This window comes from Rattus norvegicus, chromosome 14 (assembly GCF_036323735.1).
Source record: "Rattus norvegicus strain BN/NHsdMcwi chromosome 14, GRCr8, whole genome shotgun sequence".
Lineage (NCBI taxonomy): Eukaryota > Metazoa > Chordata > Mammalia > Rodentia > Muridae > Rattus > Rattus norvegicus.
Genome location: NC_086032.1, coordinates 35,400,439 through 35,419,177, shown reverse-complemented (window position 1 = coordinate 35,419,177; position 18,739 = coordinate 35,400,439). Strand labels below are relative to the sequence as shown.

At 45.4% G+C, this 18,739-nt stretch overlaps 1 protein-coding gene across 17 annotated transcripts in view; it reads right to left on the bottom strand.

The window, feature by feature from the left end:
- Window positions 1-18,739, bottom strand: part of Fryl (FRY like transcription coactivator) — a 237,975-nt gene that overhangs the window by 126,022 nt on the left and 93,214 nt on the right. For 6 of the 17 annotated variants that reach the window (XM_039092707.2, XM_039092710.2, XM_063273421.1 and 3 more), the window contains exon 1: window positions 17,028-18,640. The exons of 5 other annotated variants lie outside the window; for them this stretch is intronic. In XM_039092707.2, coding sequence (XP_038948635.1) covers window positions 17,028-17,100 — 73 coding nt within the window. In that variant the 5' untranslated portion in view covers window positions 17,101-18,640. Of the gene's footprint in view, window positions 1-17,027; window positions 18,643-18,739 lie in introns of those variants that run through there. 6 more of the 17 variants (XM_063273420.1, XM_063273427.1, XM_063273432.1 and 3 more) reach the window with 3 other exon arrangements.

Below are 18,739 nucleotides of genomic sequence, written 5' to 3'. Positions count from 1 at the left end.
AAACAGAGCCCAATAAGCACAAAAAATACTCACTTTTACCAGTTTTCTGATAATAAGAACTGGACAACATTTGCCGTCTATCAAAAGGCTAGGAGGACCAGGCTGAGCAAGCCATGGGGAGCAAGCCAGCAAGCAGAGCTCCTCATGGCTTCACCACCCTGCTCCGGCCCCCAGCCTCCCGCTATGCTTGGCTTCCTACCCTGACTTCTCCCAGAGATGGACAGCTAACTGGAAGTGTCAGTGAACTTGAACCGTTTACCTACCCTGATGCTGCTTTTGGTCATGGTGTTTTATCACACCAACAGAAACCCTAACCAAGACGCTCAGTGACACTTGACCACTTGAATTAAATATTTTATAAAGTCAAATAGGAGGATTGTGTTTTCTTAGTATTTAAAGCTTTAATCGTGTATGTGTATGTCCGTGTGAGTGTGTGTGCCCATGAGTATAGTACTCAGGGAGCACCTAAGAGGCCTGGATTCCCTGAAGCTGGAGTTGCAGGTGGTTGAACTCATACCCTCTAGAAGAGCAGAGTGAACGTGTAATCACTGAGCCATCTCTCCAAACCCAACCGTAGAATTTCTCTACATGCAGTTGTAGAATTCTACCCATGAAAGAAAACATAACATAAAGGTTAGAGTGTACGTCTTAAGAACACAGTCCAGGCATTGAATTACAAACAGAAAAATCCAATGTCACATTAAACACTCTTCAGATACAACCCCACTGACCATGGACAGCTGTTAGGATAAAGCGACAACTGAATAGTTTACATTCCAGAATTTCTATTTGCTCTTAAGCTCGACATGAAATGCAATTACTAGTATTTTTTATATTGTTCACTCTCTATAGCACTGTGCTGATATGTTACATACAATAAAAACAGCAGTCAGAGTAACCAATGTCTGTCCCCTGATAAATTCTAATTCAGTCAAAGGGAAAGAACAAGTAGGAAGAGACAAAGCCCTTGACCCGGTGTGTCTCTGGGGTCATTAGAACCATGGACTTCAGGGTTCTTTGCATGCAGGGATCAATAGGCAAAGTGCTTGTTGCTCTGGCATGAGGACCAGACTTCAATCCCCAGCATGCATGTAAAAGCATGTATCACCCATGTAATGGACCTGTGATGTCAGTGGTGGGGCGGGGGGTATGGGCTAGAGACAGGCAGATCCCTGTAGCTTGCTGCCAGCCAGCCCTGCTGAAACCAGTCGTCTCCAGGTTCAGGGAACTGGGAGGTAATTTAGGAAGACATTTGACCTCTGTTATATAAGTGCCAGGTAGTGTCCCTTGTGTGGATACCTCTACCGTCCCACTCAGGAGCAGCTTGGCTGTGTCTGTGTGAGTTAGCGGTTACAAATTGCTGTAAGCAGTGTGCAGGGTGTGTTGTGGACATGTAGTTTAGTTCCTGCAGGTAAAAACCATGAATGACAATCATGGGTATTACCTTTGTAAGAACTACCTAAAAGCTACCTTCCCAAGCTGTGGCCCCATCTTTACATTGACCTCTGGCCTTTACACACACATTTATGTACTCATGCACGTGTGTGCATGTATACAAATACACACACACACACACACACACACACACACACACACTCTCTCTCTCTCTCTCCTTTGTAGGTAACAAGCTAATATAACTTAGATATGTTCACTACACATATTTATAGAGAGGCTTATGTGGTACAGAAATCCAATGGCACCATAGCATTGCTTATTATTATGATTATTACTGCTTACACCATCTATCAATAAGTTTTGATGACACCTAAGAAAGAAAGGGCTTTAGAACAATTATTAAAAATGGAGGAGGACTGGGTTGGGGATTTAGCTCAGTGGTAGAGCGCTTGCCTAGCAAGCGCAAGGCCCTGGGTTCGGTCCCCAGCTCCAAAAAAAAAAAAAAAAAATGGAGGAGGAGGAGGGAAAGGAGGGGGAGGAGGAGGAGGAGAAGAGGAGAAGAGGAGGAGGAGGAAGAAGGAGAAGCCGACTTCACAAATCAAAAGCAAAATTAGTTTGAAAAGCAAACCTAGACCAGGGAGTGATTTCATGGACACCAATGAACTTATTCTAAAAGTTTGTACAGCAAGAAAAGTATTTCAGAAAGAGCCAGCACAATTTGGAAGGAGAATGAAGTTCAGGGGCAGACACTACCTGGTTTCAGGATTTATTATAAATCTACAGTAATCAAGGCATTGTGTTATTGGCAAAGGAACAGACAAACAGATCAATGGGACAGAACAGAAGCCCAGAAATAGACCCACACAAATATAGTCAACTGATCTTTGACAAGGGAGCAAAGGAAAAGCAACAAGAAGAAAGACTTTTCAACAAATGCGGCTGGAACAACTCGACACCCACATGTTTAAGGGAGAAAAAAGCAAAAGAAGTTAAACAGAACTTTTACCTTCCATAAAAACTCACCGAAAATGGAGCGCATAGACCTAGACATAAAATTGGAAAACTGTATATTCCCGGAAGATAGGAGAAAAATCGAGGTGATCTTGATTTCAGTTAGGGCTTGTTATATGTACACCGAAACCAAGACACATGAATGGAAATAAAGAACAAATTATTAACATTAACAATGCAAAAATCAATGATGAGGGTGAAAAGGCTATCCTTAAGGAAGAAAAAAAAGATCTAATAAAGGATTTATATGCAAAATACATAAACAACAACAGTAAGAAAAAACCAACTGACTTAAAAACGGGCACTTCACAGAGGAGACGAGATGGTGTGTGAGTGAGGCTCAACCCTGTAAGCACTCGGGGAACTGCCAAGCACACACGGCCACTGGCCACTGGCAGAGCTCCCAAGCAGACCACTGGTGAAGGAGGAAGAGGGACAAGCAGAAGCAGAACCGTCACTCACTGCTGGCGGGACGCAAGAACAGCTTTCGAAGTGGTTGGAAGTTTCTTAAATAGGTGCTATCCGTCCTATCCCTCATGGCTTTCGCCTTCAGGAACTAAGCTCCACATCCACACCACACCCTGCACACTGTTTGGTGACTTGCTTGCAGTCACCAAAACAGGCACAGCCAAGCTTCTCCGGAGTGGGAGGATGGAGGCATCCACACAAGGGACACCACTCGGCACTTAGATGAAACTAGTCACCAAAAAAAGAATTATCTTTAAAATTACATTACTTAATTACTGTGTGTATAAGGGAAGGTGTGTGTGTGTGTGTGTGTGTGTCACAGGTCATCACACTCATGTGGAGGTCAGAGGGACAATCCATGAGAGTCAGTTCTCTCCTTTGACCTTGCAGGTTCTAGGTAATGAACTCAGGTCATCAGGCTTGGGTAGAGTACCTTTACCCACTGAGCCACCTGGCCTTCCAGTATTCCTGGGAAAACAGCACTGAATGTAACCCTCCTTACCTGAAAAGTAAACTAATTCCACATCTCTCTGTCTCTGTCGCTCCTTCTTCCTCTCTCCCTCTCCTGTCAAGACAGGGTTTCTCTGTGTAGCCCTGGTTGTCCTGAACCTCTCTCTATAGACCAGGCTGGCCTCAAACTCACAGAGATCCCCCTGCCTCAGCCTCTGCCTCCTGAGTGCTGGGATTAAAGGCATGCACCACCTCCACCAGGCTGGCTAGATCCAAATTCCTATCTCTTCACATGGAGATGAGGCTTTGGAACAGGAGACCCCGCCCAGTTCCTCAGACCTGGCCACTTATCTCCCCTCCACCCCACCCCCGCCCCCGCCCCCGCCCCAACAGTCATCCCGCATGGCATCCTGTTCTCCAAACCCCACACAGACCTTAAGATGACGTTTACCACGTCAGACCTAAAAGAGATGGACTAAAGAGAGGCTCATTTTGACAGATAAATGGCTACCTGTACTCTGTTGTGACTCTTTCTTTGTTCATTTATTTATTCCACCTTAGTCTATCATCTGCCTGGAAGTTTCTTTGGCTACTGATACAGATTTTTATCTCCCAAGAATTAGCCAATTCCTTTGGGTTGGTTTATTGAAATTTAGTCCTGGCTTTGCCACCATTAAATCCATGCTTGAGATAGAGTGCTAGCATTTCCTGACACACATTCCTGCAGACCAAATTCAGTCAGTCACACTGCCATGGCTATGCATATCTTACACATTAACTTAGGGAAAAACCTGGCCTCTTCTTAGTATAAAAGTTCATGTAGCCAGCAGGGTACACAGCGTCAATCCCAACATCCAGAGACTGAGGCAGTCAGACAGACATGTATCTGTGAGTTTGAGGCCAGTTTGGTCTACACAGTGAGTTCTAGGCAACCAGGGCTATATAGTAAAACCCTGCTGAGAGAGAGAGAGAGAGAGAGAGAGAGAGACAGAGACAGAGAGAGAGACAGAGAGAGAGACAGAGAGAGAGAGAGAGAGAGACAGAGAGAGAGACAGAGAGAGAGACAGAGAGAGAGACAGAGAGAGAGACAGAGAGAGAGACAGAGAGAGAGAGACAGAGAGAGAGACAGAGACAGAGACAGACAGAGAGAGAGACAGAGACAGAGACAGAGACAGACAGACACAGACACAGACACAGACACAGACACAGACACAGACACAGACACAGACTCTGAAGGAAAGGCTAACCAGTGACTGACCCAACTTGGATCCATCACAGGCACCAAACCTTGGCACTATTACTGATGCAATGTTGGGTTTGCAGACAGGAGCCTAGCATGTCTGTCCTCTGAGAGGCTCTACCATCAGCTGACTGAGTCAGATGCAGATGCTTACAGCCAACCATTGGACTGAGATCAGGGATCCCTGAGGAAGAGTTCGGGGAAGGATTGAAGGACTGAAGGGGATGGCAACCCCATAGGAAGAACAATAGCGTCAACTATCCTGAACCCCTGGGAGCTCCCAGAGGCTAAGCCATCAACCAAAGAACAGACATGGGCCGGTCTGTAGTCCCCAGGACACGTGTAGCAGAGGACTGCCTTATCTGGCCTCAGTTGGAGAGGATGAGCCTCATCTTGTAGAGTCTTGATGCCTCCAGGGAAAGGGAATGGCGGCGAGGCACCCTCTCAGAGTGAAAGGGCAGGGGGGATGACAAAAAGAACTCTGGGAGGGAACACAGAGAGGGGGCGACATTTGGGATATAAATAAATAAAATAATTAATAAAATTAGATTAAAAATTAAAGTCCATATTCAGGAGCTGGCATGCTCTACACTAAGAACATGTATCTATAGCTTATTAATTCTAATCCCTAAAGTTTCTGCTTCTACTGTGGGTGAATAAAATCATTTTCCCCACACTAGTTAGTTCAATGTTCTTCTCATTCAATTGTAACAGATAGCAAAATTAAAACTCTTTGCTTGCTCCATGAACAGCTGCTCCAAAAATGTTTATTTGTCCTAATCTAAACTATTCCTACTAAAAACAGTTTCTAAACATAGAAGTCCTGTGACGTCTCTGGCATGTGCTCAATGTTTTCACTTGAAGTCTACCACAGAAATATTCTATATAGTAAAGCTTGAGGAAGATGACCCATCTTCTAAATAACCCATCACTTACTCCGCTGGAGAGATACAATGTTCTTGACTCCTTATGACTTCCGAAGCTTGGCTCAGAAACCATTCTAAGCCCAGAGATAAGGCAGTATTTAATGAATATGCTGGGTGTTGGGGTGGGGGGAGGTGATCATGAGGCCCTACAGTTAGCTGAGAGCCCTGGGCAGGTGATGCCTGCTGGGGCAGGGAAAGTCAGTTCTCTTCAAGGTGTGGCTCTTGGGACTTTGCCATGCTCCAGGGACTGGCAACACACCCATGTGTATAAGAACAGCACTAAACAGATTCGGGCGCTATTAACAAGAAGAAGAAAAAAAAAAAGACATGAATTTGGAAAGGGTCTGGGATAAAAGCTGAAGCAGGGGGATTGTCTGTGCCACACAGTGAGCCCTGATCAAAAATAAAGTAAAAGGCGACATGAAATGCTTTGGGAAATTTACAGCTTGGCCACAAAAACAGTGCACATCATGGTCCAGTTAAGAGGGGTGTGGCCGCTAGCCCCAGCAAAGGCACAGAGAGAGAAGCCAACAGGTTTGCACTGGGACCCTGGGAGAGCGGCCTCAAACAGCCAGGCTGCCAGCCACCAGGAGCTTAGAAATGCAGCAATACGATTTCTGTAGGCTTTCCTGGGTAGAGTGCTTTTCAGAACAGCGCTGGGGGAGGGGTGCCCTGCATGAGTGCCCTGTGAAATGTCTCAAAGACCCTGTGGCTGTGGATTCAGCAGGCCCAGGGACAGCCGGTACTGACAGCAGACTTGGTGCCATCCACACGATGCTAGCTGAGCACGCATCCAGAATACAAGAGTTACAGGGTTACTATGGCAGCTTCCACCAAAGGACGGTCTGAGGGGCTCGGGGAGTGAGCAGTAAGACCCTTCAGCTAGCTCACAGCAGGGCGAACTGTGACATCTTGATAGCCCAAGGATTCGCAAGACGTGGGCACAGAGCAATGCCCACCCACTACAGGAAGCCGCAGACAACCTGCACAGCCTGTCCTGGAGATAAGCCGTGTGCAAGGGGTGAGGCCAGAGAGGCAGGGCTAGCCAAACCCTTGGGAACCATTCCCCAGACCCTTGGGAACCATTTCCCCATTACGGGCCCCAGGTCCTTCACAAGGAGCTTTAAGACTGAATACTTGCTCTGCTGTTCTAGTCTTGCCTGGGGCCAGCACCTCTTAACCATTTTTCTATTTCTGGCTTCTGAAATAGCTCGCTCTGTGCCTGCCCAGACATGTAACCTAGAAGTATATATTTATGGTTTTTTTTTTCTTTTTGACAAGAGCTCACAGTTGATTTTTGCCTTTAGTTTCAGAGACTATGAATTTGGATTTTAGGGACTCTTTTACACCGTGACATAGATATAACCCTGGGATCAGAAAGTTACAGTTCAGATGCTAAATGTGCTATGGGCTTGGTTCGATGGTGGCACTACTGAGTGAGGGCAACGTAACCAGAAGCTTCCCCTAGGGAGCTGTGGGACTCTGACTGGTCACTCCCTCTTCCTTTTCCGTTTTACCATGTGACCATAACAGAGGCCTAGAAACATTGGGCTGATCCAATCATGGTCTAGAACCATAATAAAGCAACTGGCTTGGGTGTTTGGTTTATGATGAAAATCTGTGCAACACAGGCTTCAAGGCATAACCCTGGTTTCTATTAAACGTAGAAACAAAATGAAGATGCTGACTTCTGCTTCATTTCCCCACACCATTCTGGAGGCTATAGGCAATACAAGTAAATGCAACACTATGGGAAACTGTCCAGACAACAGTGGTCCACCCTTTAATCCCAGCACTTAGGAGGCAGAGGCAGGTGGATCTCTGTGAGTTCAAGGCCAGCCTGGTCTACAGAGTGAGTTCCAGGATAGCCAGGGTGACACAGAGAAACTCTGTCTTGAAAAACAAAAGAAAGGGGGGAGGGGAAGGAAAGAGAGAGAGGGAGGGAGAGAGTTGATTCATTCTTATAAATATTTTAAAAAGATGAAACTTTCTATACTATAATTATCAAGAAATAAGGATGGATTTAAAAAAAAATCTTCCATTCACAAATAGAAAATAAGTGGAAAAGAGAAAGTCATCGGGAAGTTTATCTTTTAACTCTGCACTGCTGTGTCTGGAATTCACCCCATACACATGCTGCCCTCAGTCTTGGTCAGAGAAGCTCCTTCAGGAGCAAACTATGGCTATGGCAAGGACTCCTAACTAGTCAGAGTGCTAAGGATAAGAGACTGGGAGTCTCGGCCATAAACATGGCATTCTACCGAGGCTCAGGGAACACCGGGAAGGAGGCGGCAGAAAGGACGGAGGAGCAGTAGGACTCGGGAATGCTGCAAAGCGCTGTCTGCTGTGTGTGACGTGACTTTTTTGCTCATGAACGCATAGCAGTTACGGTTCCCTGCACGAGATCATGCCAGCCCCGATGGGGGACAGAGTGGGGAGAAGAGGTCACAAGTCCCACTCCTAACTGAAGATCTATTGACAGCTCTTGGCTGCTGGGGGTGGTTGTGTGCGCCCCATGGATGATGTCACTTACTGACAGCACTAGCTGTCCTCAGGTTCTTTTTAAAAATGAAGGGGACATGAAGCTGGGAGGAGGACGTGTTGGTGGGGAAGGTCACAGGTGACTGAGAGGCAGTGGAGTTGATACATTATGTGCATGAATGGAATTCTCAAAAAGTAAAAGATACCATATACCTCGTTTACAAACTCATGAAACTTATAAGACGGACACATGGGAACCACAAGGACTTCTCAAAGGACATAAAAGAACAGATTACAAGAAAAGACACATTTTAGACAAGATGATTTAACAGAAGTGCCAGTTCCCCCACAAAATTAACATACTAGCATAATTTCAATTAAATTTTCTACAAGACTTCTGCCCAGGTGATAGGAGGGAACTATTGGTCTCTAGAGAAGTTACGTGTCTTGAAAATGCAGGCAGTAGCCAGGCATCCTTACATATAATAAAGCAGCACACACCTTCAGCCCCAGCATTTGGGAGGCAGTGGCAGCCAGATATCTCTGAGTTCAAGGCCACCCTGGTCTACATAGTGAGTTCCAGGACAGCCAGGGGTACACAGAGAGACCATGTTTGAAAAAACAAGGGGCTGGGGATTTAGCTCAGTGGTAGAGCGCTTGCCTAGGAAGCACAAGGCCCTGGGTTCGGTCCCCAGCTCCGAAAAAAAGAACCAAACAACAACAACAACAACAACAAAAAAAAAAAACCCAAAATACGAATATTTTCTAAATCTGATAACCCTGTGATTATAATAAGAACACAATAGTCACATTAGACTGTCAAAATCCTTCAGATCCTATGTTCTAAAACTAAAGTACAAACGGACATGAAGTTTAAAATTAATTTCTCAAAGCCTTACAGGCAATTAAGAGCTTTCATGTATAAACCAGGACTACCAAGGTAGGAAGGAAATCCAAACTATTTATTTAAAAACAAAACAAAACAAAACAAAACAAAACAAAACTATATCCGGACTCACAAGAGGGTTCAGTGGGTGAAGGTGCTTTCCACCAAGCCTGACCCCTGGGACCCAGAGGAGAGGGAGAGAGAGCTGATGCCTGGCAACCATGTCTGACTGCAACGCTCTCATTGAGACTCGGGCACGCACGCGCGCGCGCGCGCATACACACACACACACACACACACACACACACACACACACACACCCCAACAAATAAATAAAATGTAATGAAAACAACTTCAAAATTGCATCTAACCACACAAGCCACTTAAAATACTTAGGGTAAACAACACCACAAACAAGAAAGGGCAAGTTTGGAAAAGTACTTATACACGGCAGAAAATATAAAAGCACTCAATGATCTATTTGCAAGTAAAGAAAACAGCAGAATATGGAGAAGAACCAACAGCAAGTGGACAAAGGTTACGTGAAGAAAAAACTTGAAACATAACAAACATGGGGGGGGAGGGATTACCAAACTTGGGACCACCCATGCAGTAAACGCAAACTACCCTAGCAATGATATGTAACTCTGTGTGTGTGTGTGTGTGTGTGTGTGTGAGTGAATATACTTATCAGATTGGCAGATAGTAAACAGAATAATTGTAGCTACTGTGGGAAAGACACAAGGACTTAGAAGACTGCACACACTGCTGACTGAGGCAGAAGGCCGCCTAAGCGCTGCCTCAGAAGGAAGCGAGCGCTCTGCACAGATCATGCTGGCCCTGCAGCCGTCTGCACGTTTACTTCTCCATGCAACCTCAAATGAGCATTCACTCTACATGAGCTTAGACAACAGCAAGGGACCTGGCACCAGTGCAGCATTTCCGCCCACTTGGTGTGTCCCTCACATCCTCGTAGGAAATTAGCAGCCCCCTAAAAACAGTCTATCTGTAGCACTGTTATTACTTACTATTCTGCCATTCTCCCAGAGACATTTCAGATCCACACTCGGCATTCTGGGCAAGCTAAGTCTCCTGACTCGATGCTCAGCTCTGCTGGCCAAGACTCTCAACGTCTTAAAATCAGAAACAGACTCACCAGAGCTGGGGTCCTGGCATCCTAAGTTTCTGGAAGCTCCTAAAAGTGAATGTAAGGGGGGACCACTGCCTTATGCTGATCCAAAGAAGAGCAATGGCTCCGTACAATGATTTCATTTAAAATTAATTTCTATCACTATGCCTCTAAAGCTCTGTAAACACACAAACCTATCATATAATACCACAAAGGATTCCCGCCAAGCAGTCCAGGGATATTTAAATAGCTGTATGTTGTACAGCATAGCCCAAGCGTGAAAAACAAGGGACCAGTAAGACACAAGACAAATATGGTTCTCTTATTTCATATTGGAAATCTCGATGAATTAACTTTTTAAGGTTTTAGCCTTAAAGGTTAATTACTGTCCATAATTTGAACCATTTATCTTAGTGCCCCAACCCCCTGCCTGTCGTTATCTATAATTTCTAGGGGCAGGGTTTCAATTATATGCTATAGAGACATTATTAAGTCTTCTCTCTGACCTATATGAATCCTATATCTAATCTACTTATCAATTCTACTGGAAGCTACCTGTTACTCCAGCTTTTAAACCGGACTGTGGGGGAGGGATGTGTAAGCACATATGTGAGGGTATGTGCTGAGATTACAGGCAGCTATCCCACCTCCCTGACTTTCCTGTGAGTTCTGGGGATCAGAACTCGTGTCCGTGCTTGCATGGCGCGTGTTTGTTAGCAGGGAGCCCTCTGCCAACCCCAGGCTCACTCTTAGGTCTAGAAGTTAGTAATAATATCCTCCACACTGTTCCCAAATTCTTCCTCCAGGAGGTGAAGGGGCAGACAGCTTTCTGCCCAACACAAGAGGCCCTGTGTACCAACCACCCACAGCAGTGGCTATATAAATCACATCAGTAACCTTATCTTTGAGCGTACCCAGGGCCACTCACTATATTGGAATCATTCTCTCCCTCCGTCTCCCTATATTAAAAATGACTCATTCATATCCTGTTCCAAAGTTTTGTGAGAAACATCTTAAATAAAAAGGTATTCATTCCTTCTATGTAGGGAAGGTCTACATTTTCTATTACATTGTCAGTCAAGCATCTGTTAAAAGTTGTTATCCATCTCTTCATTCTTTATGAAGGTCTCTGCTAATCAGCCACACGCTCCAACAACGCCAGCCACAGCCACATGCTCCATCCCGCAAAGCTGGCCACCATCGTTCCAATCTCCTGCACTTGACATCTCTTCTTTTCCACCTATGTTTCTCCTGAGCTATTAGCTGTTTCTTCCTTCAAAATTTGCCTAAGTAGCACTGGATCAGAGAAGCCCCTAACTGAAATATGAATAATTAAAGGAACTTAGCTAAATTGTGTAGGTGTGAGGGAATGGAGGTCAGACAAGGGGTCTTAATGTTCCTTGGGTTATCTGAACCTTAAAGGAAGGAAAATGAAAAGAGAATGAGATGGACACTGATGGATACTGGAAATGCGGTACGTTCACTATTCACTATGTAAGAGTGTGTTTTATTCTCCTGCTATAGCTGTCATCTCCGAGCCTTACCGCCTCCCTCTGCTAACCTACGCCTGGGCCTGGAAGCTTCCAGCCTCCATGCGATCTTATCTAGACCTCGAATGCACTCGGCCTCTGAGACTTCCTGCTGAACACACTCACCCTTTTCTTGTTCTTTCTGAGCTCTGGCTGGTTCAACTCAGCTCCTCTGGCTCAGAAGTCCTCTGCAAGCTGGCTGCTTCAGTCTGGCTTCTTCCTCAGCCTTGCCTGAATCCCTCTGCCTGGCCTCAGACTGCGGCAATCTGTCCTTATCTTCCTCTTCCTTCACCCGTGCCTAGCTTGTTCTCTCTCTCTCTCACTCTCCTGGCAACTCTGTTTCCTCTTTCTCTCTTTCTCTGCGCTGCTCCCTTAAGTGGCTTCCCTTTCTTCTCTCTCTTTCTGCATACCGTATTCAATCAAATCTTTTTCTGACTGGTCCCTTCGTCTGCTATTCAGTTAGACATCACTTTCAAATGTGGTTGCGCGCATGCACAAATGTTACCGCCATTGTTTGGGATTACAGGCGTATACTATAAGGGCGTGTCTGTAATCAGACAAAGGATTAAAGGTGAGTGCTAAGAGCTGAACCCCGCCATAACTAGAAACAGATTTTTTTTTGTAAATAACACAATCTCAGGGGTTCACAGTGTGATCAAATCTCCTGCAACACACTATTGATACAATGGAATTTATTCAGCCATAAAAAGCAGTAAAGAACTGACACATTCTGTAATACTGTAATCATACAAAGTGTCCAGAATAGCCACAGTGACAAAAGCAGATTAATGAGCACGGTTCCTTTTGGGGGTCAATGATGAAAATATTCTATCACTAGATTGAGGTGGCAGCTGGACAATCTTAGGAATAGAATAAGCAATGGCAGACTGGATGACACGAAAATAAGAGTTTTATAGGATGTGAGTATTATCATGGCAGAGCTGTTTTAGAATCAGGATCATATGCCCCATCAGACTATCATGACAGAACTGTTCTTAGAATCAGGATCGTATCCCCCATCAGACATTCATGATTTAATGGGAGCTCATGAATATGTGTGTGTATAAGAGTGCAGGTGCGTGTGCACACAAATACCATACATGCAAAATTTTACTTCAACCAAGAACATTATGGTTTTAACAAATTTAGATAAAAAAGTATAACTGGGAGGAGGGGAGCTCTATCTGCAATTCAGGAAAAACATTTCTGAGTACTAAAGGCTATCAAGACTTATTCCATTGTGCAAATCCAAGCAATCTATGCAAATTTAGTCTGGTAACACAATACATCTAATTCATATTCTAATTTACAAGATGGTTAAACTGGGTCAATTTATCTATTCTACCGTCTGTGATGTCTGTGATAAAAAAAAAAACTGAATCCTTTAAAATACAAGCTGCTATGTAAACTTACATAAGAAGAGGTGATTCTAAAAATATGTTCACAAGAGGGACTGTCCACACACTCACCACCTTGACCAACACCATGGGTAATTATGGAATAGGCGGAAGCTTGCTTGGCCTTATCAATCTGGGGGGGACTCTGCTGATCTTTTAAAGGATGCCATTCTCGATGTGCAGCTGGCGTCACAGAATGTCCCTGACTCAGGTTAAAGGAGTGATGCCTGAAAGTTTTGGCACAGGGACAGAACACTGAATTTAGGCCACAGGGAGGTCGCTTCATTGTTACTAAAAGACAAAGGCTCCACTCGTCAAACTTCATGCACGGACATTCTGCCAGCTAAGCAGTCCCTAGGAGGGCCTCTGCGCTTGGAATCCAAAGCAGCAGCCCGATACAGGCCACGCAGGCGCACCGTGTAAACAGGAGCAGTGCTGTCAGAGACAGGCACTGTGGGTTAGGTTCAGTGAGTCAGGAAAACTAGATTTTTTCTTTTTCTTTTATTCTTGGGGGGGTGGGAGGGTTGAAATACACATTTAATGAGTTTTTTTTATTTCCGTTGTTTTTTAATAAAAACTATTCCACAATCAAGTTTTCTCTGTTCTACCCAAGAAATTCAGTAAGTGGAATGCAATGGGTTGTTACTTTTTAAGAATCACTATGGTATGGGGCTGGAGAGGTGGCTCAGTGGTTAAGAGCACTGACTGCTCTTCGTGAGGTCCTGAGTTCAATTCCCAGCAACCACATGGTGGTTCACAACCATCTGTAATGGAATCCAATGCCCTCTTCTGGTGTGTCTGAAGACAGCTGCAGTGTATTCACATACATAAAGTAAATAAACAAATCTTAAAAAAAAAAAAAAAAGAATCACTATGGTACAATTTTATACAAATTTGCTTTAGGGCCTGTTCCCTGAGGGGAAATGTTAGCATCATTTTTTTTTTAAACTTTTAAGTTGTTTTCATTTACTCTTTTTCTTCTAATTTTATTTTTCAAGAACTTTCTACCTGAGTACTACACCTACCTCACCTCTACCCTCCAGCTCTTCTATGGCCCCATGCCAAATTCATTACCTTTTCAGTTATTAGAGTGGTGCATGTGTGCGTGCGTGCGTGCGTGCGTGCGTGCATGCGTGCATGCGTGTGTGTGTGTGCAAGTGTGTGTATCTGTGTGTTTGTGTGTGTGTCTGTGTGTGAGTATGTATGTGAGTGTGTGTGAGTATGTGTGTGAGTGTGAGTGTGTGTGTGTTTTACTGGATCCATTCAGCTTGGCTCATATGTGCATGGACCCAGAGTATGTAATATTAATAATCAGAAAGACGGGCCATATATTTAGCTTCCTATCTTCTGTGCTATTGTTAATTCATTTTGAGAGAAACGGCTGCATTTTTACCTGCTATGTTACGTGCCTAGACATTTCCCAGAGTACAAGCAAGCATCAAGTGTGCAAAGAAAAGTGAAGAGACAACTGATCTGCACCGTGAGGAGGGCAGGAGGGAATGACATGGCCAGCGGCACTCACGGGAGGCTTAGAGCAGATGCAGCACTGACGGAGTCCAAGGATGGCTGTGGAGATTAAGTGTCCCACGCAAAGCAGGCAGGATGGGGTGTGTGTGAAGCAGAGTTGGGGGGGGGGGCAGGGTGAAGAAACAGCACGCTCACGGAGCAGGGCAGGAAGGCCAAGAGGCAGATGAAATGAACAGAGGCTAACTGAGGAAAACTTTATTCCACGGGGAACAGCAAGGCTGCAGTATGGAATGGAAGGTAACCAAGGGAAGACTGTCTAAGAAGAACCTCCAGCAGCAAATGGAACTGACAAACAGGTACAAGAGGCTATGAAGGCCACGATGGAAACCATCCCCCTCCCCGCCCCAGCTCCGGAGGGGGCGCTGAGTTAAGACCGTGGCCATGCCAACAGTCCGGAGGTAAGGAAACTCAGGGGTGGAGTATGGGGCTTACTAGCTAACCCCTGGCTCACAGAGTCCTGGATGCCAGCACTGTCTAGGAGCCAAGGGAATATTCTAGCACTCCAAACCAAGCACAGACAAGCCCCCTCCCTCCACATCTCCCCTATCACCCTGTTAACCCCACTTCTTTCACCCCTGCTCCATCACCTGGTAGTCACAAGGTCATGCACAGCACCTCTCAGCTAACCCTCACTGTAAAGTTCACGTTATGCTTCTCCCCCTGGTGATGCAAGCAGAGAGCTAAGATCCATCTCCCAGCTCCGTCAGTAGCCTACAGCATACACTCAACCATGCTGGCTGGTTCAAAAGTGCTGGTGTATTGAGCATGCCTAGAAAGAGACAGCCAGCTACTGCCCTCCCAACTCTCAGTGTCTTCATTCCCTCTCTGCACTAACACTCACTGAATGCCGGTGATTTCAAAACACCCTCCTGATTCCCAGGCCAAAGACAGACATGGCTGGAGCCTTACTAAAACACTGACACTAGCAATTTACTTTCAATATTAACATATTGCTTTGTGACTCTGAAAACATCTTCAAGAGATAAGCACTACGTGCGCCCAAGGGCAATGGGTTACCCACAGACTGAGTCACTCTCCTACCAGCACGGCTAAAACCAGAAGCTTTGCAAACATCTGCTTTGAGTTCCCGCTCAGATTCAGGGACTACAGTTTGGCTGTGACTAGCTACAGGGTCCAGGCAACAACATGCAGAAATATTTACATGATCACAAATGAGTACACGGGGTTTTTCTGCCACAGCTGCTGTGACACAGTAGACTGTTCTCCCAGTGGGTTGATTATAGCTTCGTTCCAGCCTCACCATGTAGACGTGTAAATGATGGGGGTTCAGAAAGATTACTAACTCTGGTCTGATTTATCTCTGCAAAACTGTACTCTACATGACTAGCTTTCTTTTAACTACTAAAAGTACTCAATTAACCATCATGAGTCTCCCAATATTTTACTCTCTTACTCTCTTAAAAACTTTCCTAAAACTAACCATTTTCTACCTTCTGGCCAGGCAGTACCTGCTCAGGAAAAACTACTTAAAAGATCAGAAAACAGTGAGGTGCAGACAGGGAGGCAGTGCAGCGGGCACGCACAGACCCCTTCAGATCGTCTCCAGTGAGTTTCCCTCCGTGTCAGCATTTGGACCTGCATAGCATTTGCTTATGAAACAAAACTCCATTAAGTATTTTCATAAAGAGCTGAGCAGGAAAGACTTTTTAAATTTAATCTCTCATGTTTGATTCATTAGGCTGCTCGGGCACTGGAGGCACAGTTGGGAGCAAGATCAACCGGATCTATACCCCCAGCTCCTGGCTGCCACATGACCTTGGGAGAGTCACGATTTTTCTAGGCTTCAATTTTCTTTGCATAAACAATCCCAATAACAGGACTAGAGCTCACTTAATTCATCGGTTTGATCTCCTAAATTGATGGTGATGAATATTTTGGCAGAGAAGAGTCAGAGGTGATAAATCTTATCATGAGTGCGCTGAGAGTTTTTTCAGAGCCAAAGTAACCCACTGAAGCAGACTAAATGAAATCAGTATTTCTGCTAAGTCCTTATTCGAGGGAGGGTCTCAGGGAGAGAGGGTCATAGCTCAGTGGCACTTGCTTTCCCGACTTAAGTGAGTTGGAAACAGATCATCCTGAATGCTCTCACCTAATAAAAACCAAGTACATAGAACTTATCGCCCATTGCAACTTCAGTAACAGCAGGGGAAAGTTACTGTCACTCTGTGAACCTGCCCGGTGCCTGAAGGCAGCGGGGGTTGCTACACATACGGGCAGTGCTGTGGAACGGTACTGGAATCCACAGCCCTGCAGAAATCCCAGCTGACTTGTCATCTTTCCCCCATGTTTGATTGATTCTGAGAAAGTTTGCCGGAATAGCACAATTAACAGCAAACTCGGGGCTGGCAAAGAAAAAGAAAAGCATGGAACTACCTGAATTACAACTGCCTCACATGTGCACCTCAGAGACGTTCGTCAGACTGAGAGCCATTGGAGAGCACGCTCTCCAGGGTATTTTCAAGGCTCTGATTTGATCTGGATGAGTCTGGAGAGAAGGCATGCAAGGAATGGCAAGAATATTCACAACTCAGCATACCCCCACCCCCAAGGCAGGCATCTATACTCACAGCTGCTGCTCCAAGACTTTAACAAGGACTTTATGCTAATTTCAAAAAACACAGAATCCTGTAGACTCAACATTGTGTCTTGGCTAGCTGCAGGAGCAGTGGCAGCGGTGGCAGCAGTGGTAGCGGTGGTGGCCGCAGCAGCAGCAGCAGCAGCAGCAGCAACAGCAGTTCTGTGTGTCTGGCTCCCAGCCCTGGTCCCCTTGCCTCTCCAGTCGGCAGAGCTCTGGCCCACAGTGCCTTGGCTTCATTACTGTGCAGTCTCGCGGTGACGCACAACTATAGGGGAAGCGCTGCTCAATGCAGATGAGGTACCCAGCTGAATTAAAGCTCACAAGTTTATTACGAGTGCCCTGAAGGACACCCTCACCTCTCTTTATGCAGACCTGCATGTGGCCAACAAAACTTGCCCCGTTTGCATTCAGATTGCCGGGGTGAGGAGTGTTCCTCGCCTCTGTGCTGCCAGTAAACAAACATAGGCTACTGCTGCTCTGTCCTGTGATGCCAACTTTCCTCACAGGCGAAGGGCCTTAGGGACGTCGTTCTTTAAAAAAGGAGTTAGAATCTAGCATATGATCTTTAAAAGTCTTCCTTCAATAGCTGGTGTCTTCTTCAAAGCAGGGGAAAGTCGGTAGCAGTTTCCTAGGAGATCTGAGCAGGGCATCTCTCCACCCTGATCCACACCTGGCTGTGGCTTGCACAGCATGCTTATGATGAGACCAAGTCCGCAGGCCCGCTGACCCCACTGCTGCCTAATGGAATGAGAGATGATGTCATGAACACCGGCTGAACCTCCTCTGAAATGGCCTCTGAAACTGCTCAGCTCAGGACAAAGTTGTTCCCTGATAGCATGCGACTTATGCTACCGAGATAAACCTCGGTAAGAAGGCTGTTTTAAAGCAGTGTTTTCAGTTCTTAAGATGGCACATCTAATTCCCATGAAAGCCTGGCAGTCAAAATGTCAGTGAACAGCCAAAATATCCACTGGTCAATACATCTGGACAACTTCATTCTATGGAAGAGGTCCTAAGACAGAAACATGCTGTCGGTGCTGAACTTCCAACACAACAGAGGCATTGCACAACTAAAAACAAATATTCTTTTATGTCAATAACCGAAGAAAACCGTTCTCACCTCACTTCGCTTTCTGCGTGCATCTTTAGAGTTCAATGGGCATGTGTTCAGGGGTCCCTCCTCATATGCAGAAATACATTTGCAGCGAGCCATCTGCATTATTGCATTCTTTAAGTACCGAAGAGAATAAGCACGATTATCAAAGTCACAGCTGAATAAATTCACTCGCTCAGATTGCTAGGCACTGTATTAGAAGCTAAAATAACATCTTTCCATGCATGAACACCATCCACTGTGGACAAGAGGATAACCGCACTTATTAAGACATATTCAGTGAGAAGAGTATAGGCGGCAAATGTCTGAAGCTGTAGGTGTTTGGTTTGGTTTCTTGTTTCTAGAGTAGTTCAAGAAATCTGATACAAGTCTGGACCATTCCAATTCCTAAAAAGATCTAACAAGAGCATTCAAACTAAGGGCGCAACGGCTGACCAACACGGAACCCTAACTCTACACCAGGACACGGGCTGACCAACACGGAACCCTAACTCTACACCAGGACACGGGCTGACCAACACGGAACCCTAACTCTACACCAGGACACGGGCTGACCAACACGGAACCCTAACTCTACACCAGGACAC